We start from the raw sequence: 27,069 nt of genomic DNA, 5'->3' as shown, positions 1-27,069 counted from the left end.
TGAAAGTCTTCTCCTTTTTTTTTTTTTTTTAACCTCACACTTACCAAATAATCACAAGGTAGACCGAGTTGACTTCTGCTATGCTACTGGAATTAGTACAAACAGCTCTCCCTCAGTTTTATTTCTCCTCACCATAATGGAGGGATGGAAAGAGCAGAAATTGGTGGTAGGGTCATTTGCTAGTAGAAAAGAAGGCTGGAATTCCACTCCACATTTATTTGGAAACTGAGGAAAAAGAATTGCTGTTCCTACTCTTGCCTGGGTAAAGGGTGTGGCCCAGGGCGTGGGGAGGAACCAGACAAAATACACCGCCAGCAGTTTTCAGTTCTGAACAGTCAGTTTCTCTCAGGTCCAGAGGGCAGCTATTCCTGAGCTCACCCTGGTTGGCAGCATGAACGTGTTCCTTTTTGTGCTAGGCCGGAGTATGCCTGTGAGCAGATGGATGAAGACCTTCTAAACCTTCAGTCAGGTACAACACAACTGGAAGGGCTGGAGGAAGGGCTCTTTGTCTTCTCTGCTTGAGAAGGTGTATTGCTGCTGGTCTGAAGAGCCCTAAACAGAGAGCTATGATGAATAAAGTACTTCTATTGCTTTTCTAAACACCTTTTACAAAGATTCCTTCCTTTAGATCCTCTATTTTCTTAAATGCTCTCCTCAGATAATGAGCAGGTGAGAATCTGTTTAGCCAAGATAAGTAGGCTGCCTCAGAGCTTCCCGTGGGGAAAACTGAAGTCTGAGTTTTCTCCTTTCTTCACTTAGTGTCTAGGTAGAGAACCCCATGTAGTAAGAGACACATTGTAAGGATGGGAAAGACTGAGCCTTTTTGAGAGTCTATTCCGCTACTGAATGCCACTTTGAAGGGAAAGAAGAAGTCAAATGGCAATTTCCAGTCCACTCTGGGCTGGCCCCTTGGAGACTCTGGCTTCTGGGTAATGTCCACAAAGGTCACAAGAGTTGTCAAAGATACTCCTGTTTGTAGCTGGGATGCCTGTGGGGGAAAAAAGTCAATGACAGGTCAGTGCTTGGTACCCATTCATATAGCCCTCCACTCTGGCTCACATTATTACTATTTCTCTGAAGAAAGACGAAAAAAACAGAACAAAAAAAAACAAATTGTTCTAAGCAAGATATACCTTTTTATCATATTGGTCCTATATAGGTCTATTTGATGAGACACAGGGAAAGGAATTTCTTAGCAACAGTCCATGAGAACTGAGAACAATTAACCTACCTAAAGACTGACTCTCCAAATGGAGAGCTGCCAGATGGCAAAACTGCTGCTGTTACATGCCTAGCAATTCTACCTTACCAGGTCCCAGAAAGCTCCAGGCTCTGAAACAGTACACATTTCGGTGCAAGCGGAAGCAGTAGTGGCAATTCTGTTCCTTCTTAAATTGCAGACAGAAATATGAAACTAACCAAAGAAAATGGGGAGGATTTTATTACTTAAGAATTTTGGACTTTAACTTCAAGGCAAAAATATTTGATTTTGCCCTTTACCTTAATAATTTTGGACTTTGATTTCTTTGGACTTTAACTTACAAGAGGATTTACTCCTAGGACTTAACATTTCCCCCAGGAACTTCATAACATGGAGAGGACTTATATTCAATTTTTAGAGCAGATCTTTCTGGTTGACATTACTGAAGCATGTTAACATTTCATTTAATCTCATTGCAAAATACCTGATAAGCTATATTGGTCAGGGTGGCTAGTCATATTTTGGGATGGGAAATAAAATAGGGGATGGATTTTTAGCCTTTGGAGACTTGACATCAGCCATATCTAGAACTGATCTCTAAGGTAGCTATGAGTCCTAGAATATATATACTTAAGTAGACATGGCCTTAGGGCCCATGTCTGCTTAAGTATATATTTTTAAGTCTACGCTGGTGTTTCAGTGCCTGGGAAATTCCAAATGACAAAAGTTCTTTGAACAGAGTTGTTCTTTCAGACTCACCTAGGATATGTGCTCATCAAGAGCTACTACTTGACCTCTCCCTGTGGATTTCAAACATCACTCTAATCCAACAACAGATACAAAAACTCCATCTTCACTAAAATACACAGACATCAGAATATGTGAAAACAGAAACTAAATGGAAGCCTGGTTTCACAGAGGGAAAGATCAAACCTAAAAGCCCTCAGAGACCAGAAGCAAGCAAATCTGTACTGCTGAATCCTGGAAAGACTCAGTAATGGAAGATAATAGGAAGGCAAGGTTGAGGTGGGGGCAGAAAATTGGTACTGAATGATAAAAACCCCCCTCCCCCAATGCAACCAGGCAACTACCCTTTGCTTCACCTCAACAAGAGACTGGATAATTTAAACCTGAGGAATTCTGGACTTAGGGACATCAGGCATGACCAAGGGCAGAGTGAAGTATGAACTAAAAAAGAGGTGGACTAATCTGTATAATTAAATTCCTCCCCTCATCAAGCTCCAAAATGTTGGCAGATGATCTTACGCCCATACCCTTCAGTCAGGAATCTGGAGGACCCCTCGATAGAGCAAATTAACAGTCCCAGCAAAACAAACAAACAAAAAAAGAGATACTGACATTTGGCAATTCCACAACCCCAAAAGCAGCTGTACCCCAGTGCCTGACAGTGAAGGACGCCAATCAGTAAGTCTTACCCATGATCACAGAGCTTTCAACCGGCTGAATAGCTTACTCTTAAATTTGGATAGACAGCTAGAGATTACCAGACATGTGAGGAAAACATCTCATATTAAAGAAAGAAATGGAACCAAATGAAGAGAATAAAGAAACTCAGAGGATAAAGGGACAGTGAAAGGTAAAGTTAATATCTTCAAACATTATAGGAAAAGGATACTATGAAAAACATTTGGAGAATAAGAAAGGACTCTTAGATATTGAAAATATGGTAGCCAAAATAAATTCAGTACAAGGTTAGAAGGTAATGCTGAGAAACTCTTCTGGAAAGAACAAAAAGGCAAAGAGATGAACAGAAGAGAAAAAAAATATTAGAGGATCAATCTAGTAGTGGCTGTGTAACAGAATAACAGGAATTACAAGAGGGAGGACAGAGAATATAGTGGGGAGAAAATTATCAAACATATTAATACTAATAGTAGAAATTTCTCATAATTGAGTTTTCAGAGTAAAAATAAGCCCACTAATTATCTGTTATAATGAATGCAGAAAAGAACCACCCAAGGCACAATAATATGGAAACTTCATACCAGTAGGAATAAAAAGCTCTTAGAATGGCTTCTGAACAACAGTAGTGAAAGCCAGAAAACAAAGGAAGAACGCCTTCAAAATTGTGTGTGAAAACCATTTTCAACCTAGAATTTTATACCTAGTAAAACTATCAATCAAGTATGGTGATGATGATGATGACTGACAAAAGTTTTCTGTAGATACGTGAACTAAAAAAGAAAAAAAAGTACTTTCTATGCATATTTTTTTCAAGAGGTTACAGGAAGTTGAGTTCCATCAAAACAAGAGATCAACAACAACAACAACAACAAAAAGTAAATAGTGTCCGGTGAATATAACACAAGAAGCAAGAGGAACTCCCAAGATGATAGCAAAGGAAATTCCAAGACAATAGCTGGGAGCAACCAGTCTATGTTACATCGGGTTATGGAGCTTTCCATGAAGAAAATACCTAGGAAATAGAACTGATAGACTATATGCAAGTCTGACCTGGAAATCTGCACTGAAACAAATTTTACAGAGCTGTTGGAGGGTGGGAGAAGTCTTGGCCATAAGGGCAAAGAAAACTAAAGAAAATAAATATGTAATTATTAATTTCAGAAAACATAAAAGGTTTTTACAGAAGAACTACAGGTAGTTCGAGGCTTACAATGTATTCCAGTTAAAAATGAATCACACTAATAACCATACTTTTTTTATATACATCTTATTGTTTGTGTCATGGATTGAATTGTGTCCCCCCAAAATATATGACACCTTGGTTAGGCCATGATTCCCAGTATTATGTGGCTGTCCTCCATTTTGTGATTGTAATTTTATGTTACAGTGGTTTAGGGTGGGATTGTAACACCGTTACTAAGGTTGCATCACTGATCCAATGTAAAGGGAGTTTCCTTGGAGTGTGGCCTGAACCACCTTTTATCTTACAAGAGATAAAAGGAAAGGGAAGCAAGCAGAGAGTGGGGACCTCATACCACCAAGAAAGCAGTGCCAGGAGCAGAATGCATCCTTTGGACCCAGCGTTCCTGCATGGAGAAGCTCCCAGTCCAAGGGAAGATTGAGGAGGCCAACAGAGAGAGAAAAAGCCTTCCCCTGGAGCTGACGCCCTAAATTTGGACTTTTAGCCTACTTTACTGTGAAGAAATAAATTTCTCTTTGTTAAAGCCATTCACTTGTGGTATTTGTTATAGCAGCACTAGATAACAGACAGTAATAAAAAAATATGTATAGATGTATTAAAATATATCTATATGTTTATATGTGATGTTTCCAACCCCCAAAGACTGGATTTATAAAGATACTGGTAATAAAAGGCAGTAATAATGAAAACTAAAAGAAAAAAAAAATGAGGTATTCAACTTACAATTGGAATCAACTTAAGATGGAGTCATTGGAACTGAACCCCGTCCTAATTCGAGGACTACCTGTACTTAGCTCAGCATGAATAATTATCTAATCATAATAATGAAACACTGAACACTGATTTAATGAAATATTTCAATATAACTATATTGGGAGAGTGGTAGGAGGGGTGTTAGGTTGTTGTTAGGTGCCATCGAGTCAGTTCACTCATAGCAGCCCTATGTACAACACAAATACTGCCTGGTCCTGTGCCATCTTCACAATGGTTGCTGTGTTTGAGCCACCGTGCCAGTCCATCTCATTGAGAGTCTTCCTCTTTTTTGCTGACCCTCTGCTTTACCAAGCATGATGTCCTTCTTCAGGGACTGGTCCTTCCTGATAACATGTCCAAAATAAGTTAAACGAGTCTTGCCATCCTTGCTTCTAAGAAGCATTCTGGCTGTAGTTCTTCCAAGACAGGTTTGTTCATTCTTCTGGCAGTCTGTGGTATATTCAATATTCTTCACCAATACCCTAATTCTAATGCATCAATTCTTCTTCAGTCTTCCTTATTCATCGTCCAGCTTTCATATGCATATGCGGCAATTGAAAATACTATGGCTTGGGTCAGGCACACCTTAGTCTTCAAGGTGACATCTTTACTTTTTAACATCTTAAAAAAGTCTTTTGCCACAGATTTGCCCAATGCAATACGTTGTTTGATTTCTTGACTGCTGCTTCTATGGGCATTGATTGTGGATCCAAGTAAAATGAAATCCTTGACAACTTCAATCTCTTCTCCGTTTGTCATGATGTTGCTTATTGGTCCAGTTATGAGGATTTTTGTTTTCTTTCTGTTGAGGTGTAATTCATACTGAAGGCTGTAATCTTCGATCTTCATCACTAAGTTCTTCAAGTCCTCTTTACTTCCAGCAAGCAAGGTTGTATCATCTGCATATCGCAGGTTGTTAAAGAATCTTCCTCCAATCCTGATGCTCCGTTCTTCATGTAGTCCAGCTTCTCTGATTATGTGCTCAGCATGCAGATTCAGTAAGTGTGATGAAATACTGACACACACCTTTCCCGACTTTAAACCACACAGTATCCCCTTGTTCTGTTCAAATGACTGCCTCTTGGTCTATGTACAAGTACCTCATGAGCACAATTAGGTGTTCTGGAATTCCCATTATTTGCAATGTTATCCATAATTTGTTATAATCCATGAGTCAAATGCTTTTGCATAGTCAATAAAACACAGGTAAACATCTTTCTGGTATTCTCTGCTTTCAGCCATGACCCTTCTTTTATTTTTTTTTTAATTTTTATTGTGCTTTAAGTGAAAGTCTACAGATCAGGTCTCTTTTTTTTTTTTTTGCTATATACTCCCAGTTGCTCTCCCCCTAATGAGACAACCCACTCCCTCCTTCCACTCTCTCTTTTCGTGTCCATTTCGCCAGCTTCTGACCCCCTCTACCCTTTCATCACCCCTCCAGACAGGAGATGCCAACATAGTCTCAAATGTCCACCTGATCCAAGAAGCTCACTCCTCACCAGCCTCCCTCTCCAACCCATTGTCCAATCCAATCATGTCTGAAGAGTTGGCTTTGGGAATGGTTCCTGTCCTGGGCCAACAGAAGGTCTGGGGGCCATGACCACCAGGGTCCTTCTAGTCTCAGTCAGACCATTAAGTCTGGTCTTTTTATGAGAATTTGGGGTCTGCATCCCACTGCTCTCCTGCTCCCTCAGGGGTTCTCTGTTGTGTTCCCTGTCAGGGCAGTCATCAGTTGTAGCCAGGCACCATCTAGCTCTTCTGGTCTCAGGCTGATGTAGTCTCTGGATTATGTGGCCCCTTCTGTCTCATGGGCTTGTAATTACCTTGTGTCCCTGGTGTTCTTCATTCTCCTTTGATCCAGGTGGGATGAGACCAATTGATGGATCTTAGATGGCCACTTGCTGGCGTTTAAGACCCCAGATGCCTCTCTCCAAGGTGGGATGCAGAATGTTTTCTTAATGGATTTTATTATGCCAGTTGACTTAGATGTCCCCTGAAACCATGGTCCCCAAACCCCTATCCCTGCTACGCTGGCCTTTGAAGCATTCATTTATTCCAGAAACTTCTTTGCTTTTGGTTTAGTCCAGTTGTGCTGACCTCACCTGTCAGCCACGATCCTTCTGACATCAGCAATGATATCCTTCATTCCATGTCCTCTTCTCAATCTGCCTTGAATTTCTGGCAGTTTCCTTTCAGAAGTACTGCTGCAACCAATTTTTCAGTATCTTCAGCAAAATTTTACTCGTGTGGAATATTAGTGATATTGCTTGATAATTTCACATTCCTTTGGATCACCTTTCTTTGGAATGGGCGAGTATATTTCTCTCTTTCAGTCAGTTGGCCAGGTAGCTGTCTTCCAAATTTCTTGGTATAGACGCGTGAGTGTATCCAGTGTTGCATCCACTTGTCGAAACATCTCAATTGATATTCCGTTAATTCCTACAGCCTTGTTTTTCGCCAATGCCTTCAGAGCAGCTTGGACTTCTTCCTTCAGTAACATTGGTTCTTGATCACATGCTACCTCCTGAAATGGTTGAACATTGACCAACTCTTTTTGGTACAGTGACTCTATGTATTTCTTTCATCTTCTTTTGATACGTCCTGCCTTTATCAACATTTTGCCCATAGAACCTTTTAATATTTCAACTTGAGGCTTGAATTTTTTCTTCAGTTCTTTCAGCTTGAGAATGCAGAGTGAGTTCTTCCCTTTTGGTTTTCTAACTTCAGGTCTTTGAATATTTCATTATAATACTTTGTCTTCTTGAGCCACCCTTTGAATTTTCTGTTCAGCTCTTTTACTTCATCATCTCTTCCTTTTGTTTTAGCTACTCTACATTCAAGAGCAAGTTTCAGAGGGGAAGAAGGGAATAATAGGGCTAAAGTCATTGACCGAAATAGCAAGTCAGCAGGTAATCTCTAAAACGGATGAGTCAGGATAACTAAGTACACATATATTGTTTAGAAATAGAAGTAAATGCCAGAAGAAACAGGTAATTTCTGGAGAACAGAATGGCACTGAGGAATACAGGATTTTATTTTTTGTCAAAAGCCTCCCCCTCTCTTTTCTGGCATTTTTGGACTTTTTAAAATGTACGTATATATTACTTTGATGAATTATAGAATTAATTTTTTAGAAGTGCTACTATTGATCCTAAAGCTCAAAGGATCAATAGTAAAAAATAGTAGCACTTTTAAAAAATTATTCTATAATTCATCAAAGTAATCTACCACCAATTGCTTGGTCCCACCTTCAAGGCCTAAACTAACTCCCCCAAGACTGGGTCCTACCCCACAAAACTAGTCAGAAGCTGGGATAAGATACTGTTTTCATTGACCAGTGTTACTACCACTGAAATGTAGTGTTTCCTTCTCCTTTCAGCTCCCATAGACTACCTGGCCTTGGATTGCATGACTTTTCCTATAAACTGCCTTCGTACCTATTCTTCCCCCTGGCCACTGGTCAGGCTGCCAATCTGGTACTCTGGCATCTTGCCTGCAGTGACTACTGATATTTGCTGCCATCTCCTGGTCCCGTGTTTCCAGACAAATGTATCTGTTGTTTGGCTGCTTAGGAATATGCTAAACTGTCACTGGTTCTGGATCATCACACTGACTAGTGACCACAAAAAGCCAGCCTCAAATCTGTGGATCCTTGGATGCTCCTTGACAGCTTTGTAGAAAAGTTATGCCTATAAAGTTATATATAGGCAAAATCAGAAAATTCACTGTTTAGCATGTGCAGCAAGAAGAGCATAAAAAGAAAGAAAGAAAAAAAACTCTGCCAAAGTTTGGTCACCTCATTCTTTTATCAAGACAGACAAAGGCACATCTCTGAGTCTGCACATTTCTTTTGCTATGGATCCAGTTCTGTCATGTATGGTTGCTTTATTTCTACTTTAAGCTCTAATATTTTGTTTATTTCAGAAAATACTACCAACAATTCTGTTTTAACACTTTGTGAGGTCTGAAAGATTCTCAAATTAGTGCATAAAGTGAAAATTTTTATATAGTCAAAATTAGGTCTGTAAATCCCCTAAATCTAACCCTTGTAAAGTAACATTGATTTGTATATTCCAAACCACTTTTCAATAAGTTCAACACGGTTAATCTTTATTTCATTATTGGAATAGGTACTGTTTCTTTGATTATGCACAAATGAAGTATGGTCGAAATTCTCTTAACTGGCATCCACTTAGGCTAGTTGGATGTGAATGACTATAAGGTGTGCTTTTGTAAACGGAGCAAACTAGCCTCTGCTAAATAGTAGGAAAATATATCAGTTAAATTTCTAGAAAGAAAGAGATACTGGGTAGCTTCAATGCCTAGAAGAACCAGAGATTTGAGAAAATAAAAAGAATAATCTTGTGAGTATCTTCCAAACAACACAGGAACTCATAAACAAAAAATATAATACAGTTTAAAAAGTTTAGAAAAATATAACTATGGATCTGTAACAGATTAAATGATTCTTATAGAAATAAAAAAACCCCAAAAGACCAAACCCATTGCCATGGAGTCAATTCCGACTTGATAGTGACCATACAAGACAGAGTAGAACTGCCCCATATAGTTTCCAAGGAGCGGCTGGCGGATTTGAATGTCGACCTCTGGGTTAGCAGCCAAGCTGTTAACCACTGTGCCACCAGAGCTTCGACAGTTCTATTTTATTCGTTAAACCAATAGGGAGAGAATGGAATGTTCTCATAAACACGGTTTCTGGTAACTTGAGTGTTAACTGATTCATAGGCAAAGAGAACTAAGGTCCTCACTCCTGTTGTGAAGAAGAACTAAAGTTATTTTACTTTTGACCTAGATGTAGTCTCAAGTTTGTTTCTTTTCTGTGATATAAATGCAACAACTATCAGATAAGAATTTCGATCAGTTTAATACTTAATTTTCGTTAAAAGTTAATAAACTGGCATATTGGTTTATACATGAATCAATTCACTACTACTAGGACCTTGTTATTTCTAAGTAAAATGAAAATACTAAGTTTCAACTTACAAAGCCAAGAATTAGGTTCTAAAGCCAAAGCAGATGCTAAAGCTGTTCTAAGGCACATCATAAACAACAGGTATGTATTTACTACAGATAAAAATTATTTATATCAATGGAACTCATATGACCAAGAATTGGTGACTACAAACTAGCCACAACAGTGACTTTAACAGCAATCAATAGGCTCAGAGACTCTGCTAGGTATCTGACTGGGATGTTTAACACACATTTATGGAAAATGTTTTCTCTGGTTGATGTTTACCAGCATAGAAATGCTTGCAAAATGTATTTAAAAGAAATTAGCCTGTACTAGAGTAAAGGAGCCTAAAAAAGCCTACAACAACAAAAGTCCCTGGGGAAAAAAAGGGTATAGATTGTGTTTACCATGACAACATGCTAATTTCAGTAACCAGGCAGGGAAGATAGACTTGAAAGTTCATAGTGTCAGCTTCACTTCTAAACAAGCATTGGCTGATAGTATAAACTGGATCTCAGAAGTTAAAAAATTATCTGGGTATCAAATGGCTTATAAGACAATCAAGGCCTTATAAGGCCACTATGAGCCATGACTTACCTGTACAAATTGGCATTGGTAGACGAATCGGACTCCTGACACATGAGCCTGTGGGTTGGACTGGAGGCCTATATATGCCCACAATACCTGGATCTCCAGGGAAACTGGTATGAAACAGCAGGATGTATAATTCATAGCCTGTAAAAGCGTAAAGAAGCATCTCCTTGAATTGCCTGATGGCTGCCTTACTGAGTCTGCATGTATCATCAAGTAGTTGTTGGTTCTTAAACATTATACAGTAATGGAGAAGTGATATTTAGTATATTCACAAAGTTTTGCAACCAGCACCACTGTCTAATTCCAGAACATTTTCATCACTGCCTTTTGGTTAGCAGCCAAGTGCTTAACCGTTGTGACACCAGGGCTACTTCTACCCCAGCAATCATTAATCTATTTTCTGTCTCTCTGGATTTGCCTATTCTGAACATTTCATATAAATGTAATCACACAATAGGTGATTATTTGTATATGGTTTCTTTCACTTAGTATACTGTTTTCATCCACTTTGTAGAATGTATCAGTATTCTTTTCTAAGGCTGAATAATATTCCAATGTATGGATATAAAACATTTTGATTAAGCATTCATCAGCTGGTGGACATTTGGGTTGTTTCCACTTTTTGGTTATTATAAGTTAATATGGATATGAATATTTGTGTACAAGTTTTTGTGTGGCTGTATGTTTTCAATTCTCTTGGGCATATTCCTAAGAGTGGAATTGCTGAGTCATATGGTAATTCTGTTTACTTTTTGAGGAACTACTAAACTGCTTTCCAAAGTGATTACACCATTTTATATTCCCACCAAAAATGTATGACAGTTCTAATTTCTCTACATCCTTGCCAACACGTGTTATCAATCTTTTTAATTATAGTCCTCCTGGTGAGTGTGAATTGGTATCTCAATATAGTTTTTCATTTTCCTAATGACTAATGATATTGAGTATCTTCTCATGTGCTTATTCCAAATATTTTTAAACATTTTTTCACTTATTCTACATTATGAACATTTTTCCATGTCATCAAATATTTTTTCAAAATGTGATTTAAAAATAGATAGCAGGTTTAAGAATAATAAAGAGTAGTTCTATTATAATCACAATCCTTATCACTAATCATTCTCTTCCTGTACGTTGCTATGTACCGCCCCAAACTACCCTCCCTCAGGTATGGCTAAGTTTGTGGTTTAAAAGAACTTAATTTAAATTTAGTTGTCCAAATGCTAAATAGAGTACATATGTTTACCTATCACTCCAAATCCTCTTAACTCCCCTATTATTAGTGCTGAGAAAAGGAAGAGGGGCATTTTAAAAATAATCTCTAAAGGGAAAAGCCTTTCAAAGTCTGAGCCAAAACCCAGAGGGGAAAAAAAAACTGCTAAATTTTACAACATAAAAATCAATTTCTACATGGCAAAAAAAAAAAAAAAACCATAAGCAAAGTCAAAAGACAAAAGACAAATTGAGAAAAAATATTTGCAACTCATACCACAAAACGAGCTAATTTCTCAGATACATAAGGAGCTCCAACAAGTCATAAGACCAATAATTCAATAAAAATTGACAAAGGATATAAATACAGAAATAATAGGAAAGAAAATATAAATTGTCATATGTCAAGATGCTCAACCTTGCTCAGGGTAAGACAAAAACAGACTAAAGCTATTTTTCACCTTTCAGATGGGCAATGTTGGTGAGGATATGGGGTATTAAGCAGCCTCATATATGGATAGTGGGATTGTCAATTGGGACAATCTGTACGGAGGATAAATTGGCAATACTTATTAAAATTTTAAATGTATATACTCTTTGATCCAATAATTCCACTTCTAAGAATTTATCTTATCAGTTTTTTCTTATACGTATAAAATAGTGCCTGAACAAGGTTATAAAATGTCGCATTGTAATAGGAAAAGACTGAAAACAACCTCAATGTCTATCTATAAAACTGGTTAAATAAATTATTGTACTGCCAAAAGAATGAATAAATCAGTCTTAGAAGAAATACAATCAGAATGTTCCTTAGAAATGAGATGGCAAGACTTTGCCTTGCTTACTTTGGACACATCATCAGGAAAGACCAATTGCTAGAAAAGGTCATCATGTTTGGTAAAGTAGAGGGCTAATGAAAATGAGAGAAACCCTCAATGGGACGGACTGACACGATAACATTAACAATAGACTCAAACGTACCAACAATCATGAAAATGGTATAGGACTGGACAATGTTTTGTTCTGTTATGTATATAAGATTGCCGTGAGTTGGAGCCGACTCAACAGCAACTAACAATTACAACACGTATAGTGGAATACTATATACTATATATGCTAAAAACTATAAAAAAAGAATGAGAATGAAGAGCTAAGTCCAAGTGAAAACAGCAACGTGCAGAGCAGTGCTTATAATATTCTATCATTTGGGTGAAAAAAAGAAAATAAGAGTATTTACTTGTGTAAGCATGCAATATTTCTGGAAGGCAAGAAACTAGTAAGTAACTTTGGTTGCCTCTGTGGAAGGGAACAGATGCCTGGAAGGGAGATTTGTACTTCATGAATTGTAAAACAAGTGTATATATTACTTATCCAGAAAAACAAACATAACTTAAAATTTTAAATTAAAAGAAATAAAAATAATGATTTGGCTGACTGAAGTCAAGAGATTGTGGACAGGCAAGAGAGGAAGCAGGCAAGACAGGAGAGCTAATTTCCTCATTTTACTTAGAAGGAAGTCAAGAGGTATACCTGATGTGGACCAGTGGTAAACTAAAAACAAAAACAGTTAAATGTGGTTACTTCCGGGGCTGGGAATGTGTGAGGTTTTTACTTTTCATTCAATGCCATCCTACACACTTTGAATTTTTAAACTTGTAAATGTATTATTTTTATAACAACAACAACAGTAAGAGCAGGATTTCAACCTCACACAAAAAAAGAAGTATGTGCTAACCAAATTTTCATGAATATAAAAGAATGTTTGAAATATAGGGGTGATTTTCAATCACAGAGCAATCTCTAGACTTTCTGCTTTCAAATTTTGTAAACCTAAGCTGAAATAATGACTTCAAATGGACATTTTTTTAATATTCTTCTTTCTATAACAATCACATCACCAGTGAAAACAGGGCTGGTTTTAATGTTACTATCCATAACTTACAAAGGGGTAAAGTGAGTCTTGGTTAGAAAGCATATTTCTCTTCTTACCAAAACACTGCAGTTCCGACTGAGGATCCTGGTCCACTGTCCTTTGTGGGCTGGGTCAGCGTTACCAAAGACGGCGACATGCTCTGGTCTGGGCTTTCCATGAAGAGTCTGATAAATCTCCTGGGGCAAGTGGCTATAGTCCACCTCCCTCAGCCTATAATTAAATACCATGGAGCCTGGAGTCCAATGTTAATACCATGGAAGTGTGTATAAACAATAGTCCAATAATCGGCATTTCAGAAAGTAAATTTAGCATCGTCACTGTAATAATGTAACCATATTACTACGTTAATCCAAACATTAGAAATAATATTAAAAAATATATTAGAGAAAACAATCCTAAACAGGTATGAAAGGACTCTTTTCAGAAAAATCTTAGGAGTATTAAAATTACATAGATGAGAATAATCCTAACTACCATTCTCTGAACTACCATTTAAAATGTAAAAGTTGCCATATCTCCCTACAGGGAGAGACAAAATTGTGAAAAATGATGCAGAAGAAAAGGATTACCTAAGCTTGCACCCAGAGATTGCATTCACTCCAAACTGTACTTTATGTCTCTTTTCAGAACAGGTTCCATCACCCTGACTCTGCAAGAGGGTCATCTAAGATGAAAAGTCAAGGGGATCACAACAAAAAAAAGTAGGTAGGATTGGAAAATGTATGCTTTCACTCTCTTAACACCACTTACAGTTTATTAATATCACACTATCTTTCAAGTCACAAATTTGTGGGTTTTTTTCCCCTAGTAATTGAAAAACCAGGAGACAGTTACAGCTTTTTCAAAAATGGTTAACCACACACAAGGATGTAAATATCTCATTAACAAAAATCAGTCACAATCCCTACTGTGAAATGGGACTAGGAGGAGGAAGAGGAGTAATAAAACCTGTTGCGTCGAGTCAATTCTGACTCATAGCGACCCTGTAGGACAGAGTAGAACTGCCTCATAGGGTTTCCAAGGCTATAATCTTTACAGAAGCAGACTACCACATCTTTCTCCTGGGTGTGGCTGGTAGGTTCAAAACACTGACCTTTTGATTAGCAGCCCAACACTTTAACCACTGTGCCACCAGAGCTCCTTGTAGTAGTAGTTATAGAACTTGCCTAACTTCAGGGGCAATGATGGCCAGGATCAGATCAAAGCCAATTCCTATGAGGTGGAGGTCAAATATATCCCAGATTTCCACATTCTCCAAGCTGCTATACCACTCTATCTCTGACACCAGACACTGTCTCCCCCCTCAGCACTCTTCCCTCCCTCATTTGGATCTGGCAATTTGCTGCAATGTCTCACAGAACTCACGAAATGTACTTACAGTTAAAATGATTTATTAAGGAACACAGTACAACTCCGGATCAGATTCAATAGGTTACAACTTAAGATCAGGATAAAGAAGTGTGTAGGCAAAGTCCCTTCTTCAATGCAGGACAACTCTCTGTTACTCTCAGCCCCCTGAGGACAGGTTCCTCTTGGCCCTGCTGTCTGTTACTGCTGGCTCTGCCACTGGGCCCCTTCTGGGCCTCTCGCTGTCTTCAGTGTTATAGCCCTTGACCATATTACAGCTCTTTCAGGAAGTTCCTTGCCTCCTCTCTCTGCTTCTCTTCTTTCTTCCTTCTGCTTCTTCCTGTCTTGGAAACCTCTGTGGGGTTGGCTACTTATATACACGACTCCCTGTCAACTTCAAGGCATGGCACTCCCACCAGGGCCGATCCCCTCTTGGTAGGCCACAGACATTTAATTTGCATAGTAGGCTACCTCATATGCACAGTGTATTGACCAATCCCTGCAAGGTACATACCAATGACAGGGCACGCTGCAGCCCAGACCAGATAAAAAGTTGTTTACAGTGTACCCAGGAAGTGTCAGTCAACCTAGCAAAAGTAACAGATCCTCTAGGGTAGAAAACTATGGCAAAGGTAACTCCTCAGGTCTTAGGGGACAAATCTCTTAAACTGTTTTTCCAAAGAACCAAGGCAAAAGGCCACATAAATGAACTCATTTCACCACACTTACCTTCATCCACTCTAACATAAGCTTTAAAGCCACTGGTGGCATCAACATGTTAGAGGATAATACGTTAATAGTTTGGTGAAGGAAATGCTGAATACCTGAAAAATGTCAGGGATTGGAAAATCCAAAAAATTAGCAACTGTAGCTTTTCTCATTAGGTTGCAACAGACCAAAAAGGATACTGAGTAACTTATATCACCAGTTAAAGCCAAGAGTGGCTTCCCAACAATATAGCCAGGGTTTCCACTTCTAGGACCAGGACGAGAAGCCGCTGTGTTTTGCTCAAAAGCCTGCAGGAAGAGAAAAGAAAATTCAATTATTCAGAAAAGCATGCTTTCCCAACTCCCACTGCTTGGCTTTTGTACCTTTCCTTAAGGCAGCGTAACAACTTGCCACACTAAACAATCTGGCTTCCTTCTGCAGTGTAGCATTTTGCAGAAATTTCTCTTTTGGTATTTTTTTTTAACTCACTAAAATAAATTCTGAATGATTTTATTATTGAAATTCACAATATGCTATTTCTACCAAGTATTACAACCAAGGATCCCCCAACCCTGTTTCTCAAAAATTACTATCAACTCAGGGATATGTTTAACTTGGCTCAAAGCAGGTAAAATTAAATGTAATTAAGTTGTAAGTATACTCTAAAATATATACATGTATTCACATAATACATGTATATATTATGTGAATACATATATATATTTAGATGCCTGAAATATGAACTCTGAGACACTTAGAAACTTGCTTGATCACCAGATGGTAGAGTTGAGAAGAAATTATACTCTATTGGGTTCAAAAAGAGGAAAGAAGTTGAAGAAAGGCAAAGGTGGTGATCAAGATTGGAAACTTAAATCACAGGGGTAATGAATAAACCACTGAATATCCAGAAATACGAGAAAAGCTAGTTAAAGAATTTCTGTAGGATGTTGCTTACTTTATGATTCAAAATTACTGTTTACAAAGGAGTTTTGATTTGAGATTACAGTCCTACTTTGCTTGGGGCCAGAGAGAGAATCAGAGAAAATGATAATGAATAAACATTGTTGAATCCCTATCACTTATAGCTTAATAATGAAATATTGACTGCTGAAGCTTCAGTTGACAAATTGGACTAGCCCTTCGTATTCTTATTCTATTTCGCATGTCTTTCAGAAGCAGGGGAACTATTTCCAGCCCAGTATTTTCCCTCCCAATCCTCTCTAGGAGAAGGGTACTGACTCTGAAGCGAGTGACGAAGCGTTGCTGTAAGGAAGCATCTGGCTCAATGGTCAGGTTGGTTTGTTGAAAACTGACAGAGACTCTCTGGATTCCAAAGGTTCCATTCGTCTCTATCTCATACATCACCTAAAATGCAAAAAAAAAAAAAAAAAAAGAATCAATTAGTAAAAAATATTTAGTGGACCGATGTCACAAAACAATTTGTGTATACATTTTTGAATGAGAAACTAACGTGTGCTGCAAACTTTCACCTAAAACATAATTAAAAAAAAAAGAATACAAATAAAAAAATATTTAGTGGACTGACTGTGTCAGGACAGAGGACTTTCTGTCTTTATTATAACTGGTGAGGGAGACTAAAAAAGTAATCTTAAAAATGCCAAACACAAATAAACCATGAAACGATAAAGATCATGTCATATCTGGACATAAGAAAAAAGACTGGCCAGAGCTCTTTGAAAGGGCTCATGGAAGAGGTGAGTTTATGGTAACAAAGAGAAGAAAAATAAGTGTTGACTGGGGTAGAAGAGGGTGAGCAGAAGCAGAGGAAGAGGTGAGCATGGACTGGAAACCTGTTTTATTTAGCTCTAGCGATGTCTGACGTCGAGTAAAAACAGCTGGGGATAGGAATCATAAGCAATCAAAGGTAAACTTAAATTTCTGAAGCACAATCTTTAAAATACTTTAAATAACTCTTAATTCTCTAGGTTGTATGGATTAGAAGAGAGAGAATAGAGAATAAGAGTAGGCTAGTCTTCAGATTTTCAGATGATACCATGTCAACAGAAGAAAATTGGTAAGAGACTGTATATGAAAAAAGGAAGAGAAGTCAAAAATAATTTTAATGTTCTGGGCTTGAAGTACTGGAGGATCGTGGCAATAGAAAAGATTAAGACATGGTAGGGTAGAAGCAGATGGGCTCTTCTGGATATGTTAAATTTCTGATAATACATGAAAATTCATGTAGGGTTGGTCGAGTACTTAATGGAAGATGGGGCACCTCTGGTAATGTGGATCAACATATGTTAGTCTAGAGTCAAGTCCTATGCCAACGACAGCATCCATACCTGGGAAACAACATTCTGACAAGTGTTGCCAGCCAACAGAGGAGAAGCAGCCTGTGAGACAAGTGTTACAGGCACCTTGAAAGAGCAAGGGAAAGATGTAAATCAGCTAAAATCAAAAGCAGCATTTTTTCTTCCACCTACTGAAGCCCACTAACCTACTGAACTCCACCTACATATCATGCTAAGTATTTTTTCCTTCTTGACTTTCCCAATTCTCTATCCTTCCATTCCCAGCCTACAACTTAAATTCAAGTCATTCTAGATCAGCACTTCTCCAAATATATTCCTCAGAACACTAATCCTATTAAACAAAAGATAAGGATTAAATGGTTAAATAAATTTTAGAAACACTGTATTTTACACTCACCTATTTTTTAAGGCTTTCTAGCATATGAAAGCTCTAAGACCAGAAATTAGTTGCTGTCAAGTCGATTCTAACTCACGGGAACCCACGTGTGTCAGGGCAGAACTGTGCTCCATAGGTTTTCAATGAGTACTTTTTGGAAGTAGATTGCCAGCCTTTCTTCTGAGGCTCCTCTGGGTACAGTTGAACCCCCAACCTTTTTTGGTTAGCAGCCAAGTGCATTAACCACCCAGGGACTCCAATAAGTGCATCTTAAAGTGTTTAGCTTTATTTAATCCAGTGTTTTCAAAACTTATTTAACATGGAATCTTTGTTTCATATGACACTTTCTAGTTGTATAGAACACACTTGGGAAAACAATGATCTAAATCCATAAATAGCTGTTTGATACAACACACAAACGTTTTCTTTCACCACTACAATCTAGACTGAAATAGCCTCAGATGCAAACGGGAAAAATATTTTCTCTCCATTTTTCTTGATAAACAGCATTATACCTTCATATTCTGCAGGTCAGTCATACCTCTTGGAACCTAGAATAAGAAATAATGAGTGTGCATGTATATCATGGAGCTTGTGGTTTCATATTACTACCGATAGGCTTTGGATGGTGGTCATGGTAGGGGCGGAATCAGCATATTAGAATGATTCACTTCTTCTCTTCCACTTGAATTTTCCTTACACCAGAATACCAGGCAGTGGAACTAGAGGGGAGGTTGGATGGACTGAACTCACCTACCAAACAATAAAAGCTGTAAGTTTGGGTGAAAGAGTGAAGGCAGTCCTTAACCCCTTCCCAAGCCAATCCTATTAGCCAGGAGAGTGATAATCTATTATCCTGGCTATATACCCCTAATTCTTTATCTTTCTCCAGATAGTAGGGTTGCCAGTGCTCTTTGAACAACCCACGAACAGTGGGAACATGATGTTGATTTCAAATCCACATCAGTGATAGAGTAGAAAGAGAGAAGGAGAACCCACCTTTAAGACTGTGAAGTTATAGTAAGAGGCAGCATCGAGGGCTGGATCTGAGATACAGCTACTTGCCAGGTTCTTAAAGAAGCGAGTGCAAGTGGTACTTTTACTGTCCAGGAAACCTTAGAACAAAAAGAATTAAGGGAATAGTAAATGAAAAAGCCTATTTAATTTTCTTTTCTTTTTTTATTGTACTTTAGATGAAGGTCTACGGAACAAACCAGTTTCTCAAACAGTATACATGTTGTTTTATGACACAGGTTAACAACCCCACGACACATCAACACTCTCCTTTCTCAACCTTGGGTTCCTATTATCAGCTTTCCTGTCCCCTCTTGCCTTCTAGTCCTTGCCCCAGGGCTGGTGTGCCCATTTAATCTCGTTTTGTTTTATGGGCCTGTCCAATCTTTGGCTAAAGGGTGAACCTCAGGAGTGACTTCGTTACTGAGCTGAAAGAGTGTCCGGGGGCCAGACTCTCAGGGTTTCTCCAGTCTTTGTCAGGCCAGCAAGTCTGGTCTTTCTTTTTGAGTTAGAATTTTGTTCTACATTTTTCTCCAGCTCTGTTCAGGACCCTCTTTTGTGATCCCTGTCAGAGCAGTCAGTGGTAGTAGCCGGCACCATCTCATTGTGCTGGACTCAGTCTGGTGGAGGCTATGGTAGATGTGGCCCATTAGTCCTTTGGACTAATCTTTCCCTTGTATCTTTAGTTTTATTCATTTTTCCTTGCTCCCAAAAGGATGAGACCAGTGGAGTATTCTAGATGGCAGCTCACAGGCTTTTGAGACCCCAGACACTACTCACCAAAGTAGAATGTTTTCATTTTCTTTATAAACTGTTACACCAACTGAGCTAGATGCTCCCCGAGACCATGTCCCCACAGCTCTCAGCCCAGCAATTTGGTCCCTCAGGGAGTTTGGATGTGTCTGTGGAGTTACCATGACCTTACCAAGAAAGCCTATTTTAAATAGAACAAAGAGACTGATACTTCTGCCCTGGACTCACCTGCAGGATTGCTCTCAGCACAGAGTCCTCCAGCTCCAACTCCTGCAGGCTGTCTCAGCAGGCTTACTATAGACCACTTAGAGAAGTAAGTCAGAATAGGGTCGCCAGCCTGAACACAGTATAAGAAAAACTTATTTGCAGTGAGATTAGACTGAACCTCACCAGAAAAGAAAAAGATGAAACAAGGGTAACTCAAAAGCTTGTTAACGTGGACAGTACTGTGCTCTAAAAGAACTGACAATGGTTAACCTAGTTGTAGGGAGGTATCTCAAAGATACCCGGTCAATTGTCTTTAAGAGGGGAATACTGAAACAGAACAAAACAATCCCATTCCCTTCCACAGCTTACCCTGTAAAAAGGTGGTGGTGACTGGATTTGGAAAGTTGAAATAAAATGAAAGCCTCCAAACTCTGCAGCCAGGGCCTGAAAGTTGATTGTGTCAACCTTTTGGAGCTTCTGGAAATAGTTTAATTCTGCTAAAATGTTTTTAAAAGGAAAAAGCATTTAGCGAAAAGACATTTATTTGAAAATCTGCAATACCAAATAACTAATTTTTAAAAATATTTTTAATGAAGCATAATATACATAAAGTATGTAAAGGCATTAATCTTAAATGTAAAACTCAAAGAATTTTTACCAATTTATATACTTGTATCACCACCACCTAGAAGGTTCCCAATCAGTATTCCATCTTCAGAGGTAAACACGATTCTGTCACCTCCTAATTTATTTGTAATGTGTTAGTTGAAATATTGTTTTAGAATTAAGATCTGAGATAAGAATACGGTCAATGAATGTTAGTCAGTTCCAGATCTCTGATGGCAGGAATGTGTATGATAAGCAATTTGTGGTGAAAATAAAAATGAAAACCAAATCCATTGTTGCCATGAGTCAATTCTGACTCGGTGACCCTACAGGACAGAGCCCCGTAGGATTTCCAAGGAGCGGCTGATGGATTCGAACTGCCGACCTCTTTGTTAGCCGCCGTAGCTCACTGTAGCTCTTAACAACTGCACCACCAGTGCTGTGATGAAAATAGAAGGCTCACTAATGCTCACATTTGCTCCATATGAGTTTCTGATACAACAAAACGGTACTGTTTCCACAAGAACTTGGCAAAGTTCGAGACAGTATTTGACCTACCAGCCCAAATCTTCCTGTTTCCTCTAAATGTAATGTTATGGACTGAACTGTGCCCCCTAACAACGTACGTTGAAATTCTGACCCTGGTACTTGTGAATGTGACCCTCTTTGGAAATAAGGTTTTCTTTTTTACGTTAATGAGGTCATACCAGCATATGGAGGATCTTAAACCTAATCCCTTCTGAGTGGTGTCTTATAAATAGGCAGAACAAACACAGAGACACACACAGGGGGAGAGACCATGTGAGGAACTATCTACAAACGAAGGAATGCCAAGGAACACCCCGGGCTATTGACAAGGAGAGACCTTCCCCTAGAACTGATGCCCTGATTTGGACTTCCAGCCACCAAAACTGAGAAAATAAATTTCTCTTCTTTAAAGCCACATATTTTTGGTATTTTTGTTATGGCAACACCAGGTAAATAAAAACTAACCAAACTCACTGCTGTCCAGTTCATTCCAACTCATAGTGACCCTATAGGACAGACAAAAACTACCCCACAGGGGCAAATATTTATTTGGCTATTTTTTCATGGCTTGATAAGAGGAAAAAAAAAAAGAGAAAGAAATAAGTAAGAGAAAGTTAACATTTTGCCTTTCACTTCAGTGCAGGGATACTGTGGTAGCTGCAGTAGCAGAAATAGTGGTGATAAGGAGTATAAGCTAAACAGAATAAGCGTTTTTGCCCCAAATCTTTTCTATCATACATAATATACTACATGTAACAGAGATCTAATGTATTTAGACATAACCCACACCATTGCTGCCGAGTCGATTCCAATTCATAGCAACCCTGTAGGACAGACGAAAACTGCCCAATAGGGTTTCCAAGGCTGTACATTTTTATGGAAGCAGGCTGCCACATCTTTCTCCTGCAGAGCAGCTGGTGGGTTCAAACTGCCTGCCTTTTGCATAGCAGCCAGCTCATCTAGCCCAATCCCATTCTTTTTAGAGTAAGAAACTTGATCCTGAGAGGTAAGTGATTTACTAAAGGCCACAGAACCACCTCACAGAGCAAGGAGTAGGTCCTAACTCTTCCTATTTCCTAAAGCTACTAATTCCTGGCCAAGGGTTTTTGCTCCTCCATCATAATGCACGGACCTCGTCTAAGAACGTCCTTTAAAGATGTTTTCACTGTGGGCAAAGGTAGACCCATCCTTTCTAGGTGCTTACAACTGATCTGGGAAGACACTGATAACAATGCAAGGTATACCATAAGGTCCAAAGAAGTGACTCAAACAATAATGCCTTACAACTTCCGAGGAAGATGTGCTCACTTCCAACCGATGTGATCAGCAGAAGCCTCAAGGAAGAGGCAGGGATTTTGAAATGCAGAGAGAAAGAGGAACGCGGAAGGAGAAAAGCAAATGCAAACGTGGGAAAAATGCAAGACATATCTTGAGGACAGTGAGTAGATGAGTCCGGCCAAAGCAGAGGGTCAATGTAAAGAATAATGGGAGAAAAATCTAGAAAGGTAAGTTGGATCAAATATGACAAGCATCTTGACTGGCAGGCTAAAGAAGCTGGGTATTATTCTGTACGTGGTGGGGAGTCACTGGCAGTTTCTGAATAAGGGAGCAATGTGATGTAACGTTATGGAAAGATCAAGAGAGTGATTCTTCATGGCTGTGACTGTGTGTATGTATGTTATGTGTGTACGTACGAGAAAAAACCCAAAACTAAACCCATTGCCGTAGAGTTGATTTCAACTCATAGCGACCCTATAGGGCAGAGAAGAAGTGCCCCATAGAGCTTCCAAGGAACGTCTGGTGGATTTGAACTGCTGACCTTTTGGTTAGCAGACATAGCTCTTAACCACTATGAGTTTCCGTACGTGTGAGGGAGGTAGGTAAATAATCAGAATTGAAGGGAAGCATATGTCCTCTTTATATACTAAACATGAGTCCACTACCCAGCCTCGTTCAATGAAATCCATTGGTTTCATTATCCACTATTAAAAAAAAGACCCGTTGCCCTCAATTCCAACTCAAAATGGCCCTATAGGACAGAGCAGAACTCTGCCCCATAGGGTTTCCAAGGAGGGCCTGGTGGGTTTGAACTGCCAACCTTCTGGTTAGCAGCTGTAGCTCTTAACCACTACACCACCAGGGTCAGAAGTGGCCATATTTCTCAGGTGATGGTGGTACAAAAGAAAGTCTAGAACCATTGGTCCAGAACAGTATGCAGGATGGTGGTGGAGGCAGGACAGGAAGGATTAAAAATAGGGAGCACCATTGGATGCTATTGAAATTTCCCTGGAACGTGATCATAAGGTTGGAACTAGAAGGCAATGGGAGAAATGGAGAGGAAAGAGCAGCTTTTTTAAAAAAAAAAACAAAGCATTCGCCTTGTTCCCTTTACTCTCTCACAATCTAAATGGCCACAGGGTTTCTAATAACACTTCTAAGATCAAATTCCCAAAATCCCAAAATTTGCTGTTTTCTGAAACAAATACAGTTTTGCAATTTCTTTCCTAACATATAAAGTCAGGGTGAGTTGACTTTTCAGAGTGTAAAGCATATTTAAATCTATTTCGTGAGAACATTTTTTTGCTTTCTAGACATTAAATTTTTAGACATTAAAAATAGCAACCAATATATCTTAGCTTCTTATCTAGAAATGTTATAGTCTTAATGACAAATTTTTAATTCCATTTTTAAAACCTAATAATAATTGCCCCTTTATTGTACTCTACAGTCACAGAGCACTTTTACATCCAGGGTCAGTGATATTATTTTTCACTGTACAGTTGAAGAAATGTACCTGGATATGCTAAGGGATTTTCCCAAGGCAGTACAGCTGGTGAGTAAATGCTAGGGCCAAGACTCCAGTTTAATGCTCTTTCCCTTACACTCTTGCCTTGTGAACTAAAAGCAAGGCTAGCTTAGAGTCATTTGTCAAAGGCATTCATTCAAGTATTATTTGGTGCCTACTATGTTTTTTTTTTTTGTACTATGAAGATTCAGTGGGTACTGACATGGAGATTACAGTCAGGTGGTATGATTATCTGAGCTAATAGAAATATTGAAATTAAAGTTCTTTATAAACTTCCTGATCTACAGTCAAGAGAGAATAAGAAATTGCAAATGTTCAATAGTGAGAGACAGAGGGAAGCAGAATGAAAGAGAATCAAGGACAAGAATAAAATTTTAAAGATAGAAAAAGGAAATATTAGGCTAGGAATAAAAATTTTTTAAAAATCCAAGGATAAAACTTTAAAAGAAAAAACGTTTAAAAGAATCAGGCCAGAGATAGAGCCAATTTTCAATAAATGATAGGCAATAACGTTTCTACATTATTTAGCAGTCAACATGTTTTTACTTACAGTTGTTCACATGGACACAAAACTGCCTAATTCCATTTGAATCCGTGAAAACTCTTGTAGGAAATGGGGAATTACTCCTGAAGATAAGAGAGTTGTCCACACACACCCAACTTGAAGACCTGTGAGGAAAACAGGACAGAGAATGAGATACATCTGGGAGCAGAGAGTTAGGTCCAGAGAAGGGTGCACACTGAATGTAAGCCTGATGTCAAAGAGGATTCCTTGGGTGATCATAGAGTAAGGCAAAGGCATGGGGGCGGGGGGGGGGGCGCGGAACGGACGAAGGCTAACTCTTCCCATTTCCAAATATTACCTATTCCAGAACTCCAATTCCCTTTATGATGAAACGACCTGAGCACTGCAACTCACCTTACGCTTCCAGGAAGGCAGAAAGAGAAAACTGTCCTCGGATGGAGAAGATAGCAGTCCCTGTCGCAGCAACAATTTATATCACAGGCACCAGGAGTCAAGTCACAGACACAGACCGGCAAGACTACGAAAGTAAAACATAAAGCAGAGCGAGTGAGATGAGGATCCCTAAATTCTTCCAAGTGTGAATCTTCCCTCTTCCGACAGCCCCCAAAACCACCACCCAATGCCGTCGAGTCGATTCCGACTCATAGCGACCCTATAGGACAGAGTAGAACCGCCCCATCCGACAGCCCCAGCGCTCCCCATTTAGTGGCAATTTAACTTTCTTCAGAGAATTTTAAGTCTGAGAGGTCAGTACTTTCTCCTTACCTGGGAAGAGGTCCATTGTCCTATTCCCAGGCACCGAAGGGGTCACGGCAGTAGGGCCCGCGGTGGAGATTCCAGGCAACGCCCGGGGGGTTTCAGTGCCCTCGGAGGAGGACTGGAAGGTCCCACCCAGCGTACTTGGCCCCAGGTCCGAAGGGGTGGGCACTACCCCTGACGGGGAAAAAGAGGGCTGAGGCCAGGCGCTCTCAGGGAACATCAGGAAGAGCAGTAGCACGAGTCGCGGGGCGCACATGGGACAGTCGAGACCCTCGAGGGTCCAACGCGACTGTCGGCCGTCGCCAGACGCGTTGCTAGAGCGTGGGTGGGAGGAGTCGCATAACGTCTGACGTCATCCAGATGCACCGGCTCGTTGGTTCATCGTGATTGCTGACAGCTCTTCAGCCAATAGAAAACAGGATTCTCACAGACCTTTCGGCGACCTGGTCTGCGCCCTCCTACTTAGGCCAGCCGGGCCGCCGTCTCGGTCGTCTGGCAACCGCCAACCTGGCTAAGGAGCCCTTTCACCTTCTGTCCGCTAGATGACAGTAGGAGTTCGGCGAACGGAAGAGTCCAGGGGAATTCCGCGCAGGCTTTGTGGCTTTAGAGGACTGAGCTCTCCCTTAAGAGAGTGGAAACCCCCAGCGGCCGAAGATAGGATTGAATCTTTTTCATCCCGTATAAAAAGGGTAAGAAACCATTTCTGTGGAAGGATAATCGTCCCAGGGAAGAAAATACACTGACAGTCAGTCACTTACTTTAAAAAGAAGAAGAAAAAAACCGTTTAATTATGGTATTTTTTGAAAGCACCTTAAAAAGAATGTTCAGCTCTTGAAATTTCTTTTCTTTGAGTTTTTTTTTTATTGTACTTTAGATGAAGATTTACAGAACAAACTAGTTTCTTATCAAACAGTACACACATTGTTATATGACATTGGTTAACAACACCATGGCATGGGAAGGAAAGAGTAAAGAGAAATTTTCTAGGCAATGAAGACAAAATAACATGCAGGAACGGAAATCGCCAAGGATAGAAAGGAAAACTTAGGAGACTTTTTGATACTCGTTATCCTGATGGGTGTGAAGTGGGATCTCACTGTGATTTTAATTTGCATTTCCCTAATGTCTAATGATATGAAGCATATATACGTGTGCTTATTGGTCGCTTGTATTCCTTCTTTGGAAAAACATTTAAGTCCTTTGTCCACTTTTAATTGGCTTGTCTTTTTGTTGTTGAGCAGTAAGAGTTCTTTACATACGCTAGATAAAAGTCTCTTATCAGATATGTGATTTGTAAATATTTTCTCACATTTTATGGATTGTCTTTTTATTTTATTCATAGTGTACTTTGAATTTGAAGCACAAAAGTTTTAATTTTGATGGAAGTTCAGTTAATTTTTTTCTTTTGTTGCTTGTTGGTGTCATAATTAAGAATCTATTGTGAAATCCAAGGTCATGAAAATTTATCCTGTTTTCTTCCAAGAGTTTTGAATCTATATCTTTGATCCATTTTGAGTTAATTTTTGTATATATAGTGTAAGAGTCCAACTTCATTCTTTTGCATTGGGAAATCCAGTTGTCCCAGCACCATTTGTTTCCCTGCTGAATTATTTTTTCACCTTGTTGAAAATCATTTGACCTTAGACACATGAGTTTATTTCTAGACTCTCAATTCAATTCCATTGCTTTATATGTCTATCTTTATGCCAGTATTCCACTGTCTTGATTACCATACTGTTGCTTTGTATCAAGTTTTGAAATTGGGAAATATGAGTCCTCTAACTTTGTTCTTCTTAATCAAGATTCTTTTAACTATTCTGGCTCCCTGGCAGTTCCACAGTATTTTTAGATTCAACTTGTCAGTTTCTA

The 27,069-nt window shown here is 39.1% G+C and overlaps 2 protein-coding genes across 2 annotated transcripts in view; one reads left to right on the top strand and one right to left on the bottom strand.

Annotated features, from left to right (window-relative positions):
* TCTN3 (tectonic family member 3) lies at positions 1-25,886 on the bottom strand. Its single transcript, XM_010589091.3, has 14 exons — positions 25,207-25,886; positions 24,835-24,958; positions 24,466-24,584; positions 20,345-20,472; positions 19,997-20,105; positions 19,001-19,116; positions 18,517-18,552; positions 17,656-17,730; positions 16,589-16,714; positions 15,550-15,657; positions 13,864-13,958; positions 13,351-13,504; positions 10,153-10,290; positions 1-988 (listed from the first exon to the last, which is right to left on the bottom strand). The coding sequence occupies exons 1-14, from the start codon at positions 25,454-25,456 to the stop codon at positions 752-754; spliced, it is 1,815 nt and encodes a 604-aa protein (XP_010587393.2). The 5' UTR covers positions 25,457-25,886; the 3' UTR covers positions 1-751.
* ENTPD1 (ectonucleoside triphosphate diphosphohydrolase 1) overlaps positions 25,489-27,069 on the top strand; it is a 184,135-nt gene continuing 182,554 nt past the window's right edge. The window contains exon 1 of the mRNA XM_023546897.2: positions 25,489-25,889. The gene's annotated coding sequence lies outside the window, so the exon portion shown is untranslated. The remainder of the gene's footprint in view (positions 25,890-27,069) is intronic.

Source organism: Loxodonta africana, chromosome 16, assembly GCF_030014295.1.
Source record: "Loxodonta africana isolate mLoxAfr1 chromosome 16, mLoxAfr1.hap2, whole genome shotgun sequence".
Taxonomy (NCBI): domain Eukaryota; kingdom Metazoa; phylum Chordata; class Mammalia; order Proboscidea; family Elephantidae; genus Loxodonta; species Loxodonta africana.
Note: the sequence above shows the minus strand (reverse complement) of the source record. Positions and strands in the feature narration are given on the sequence as shown.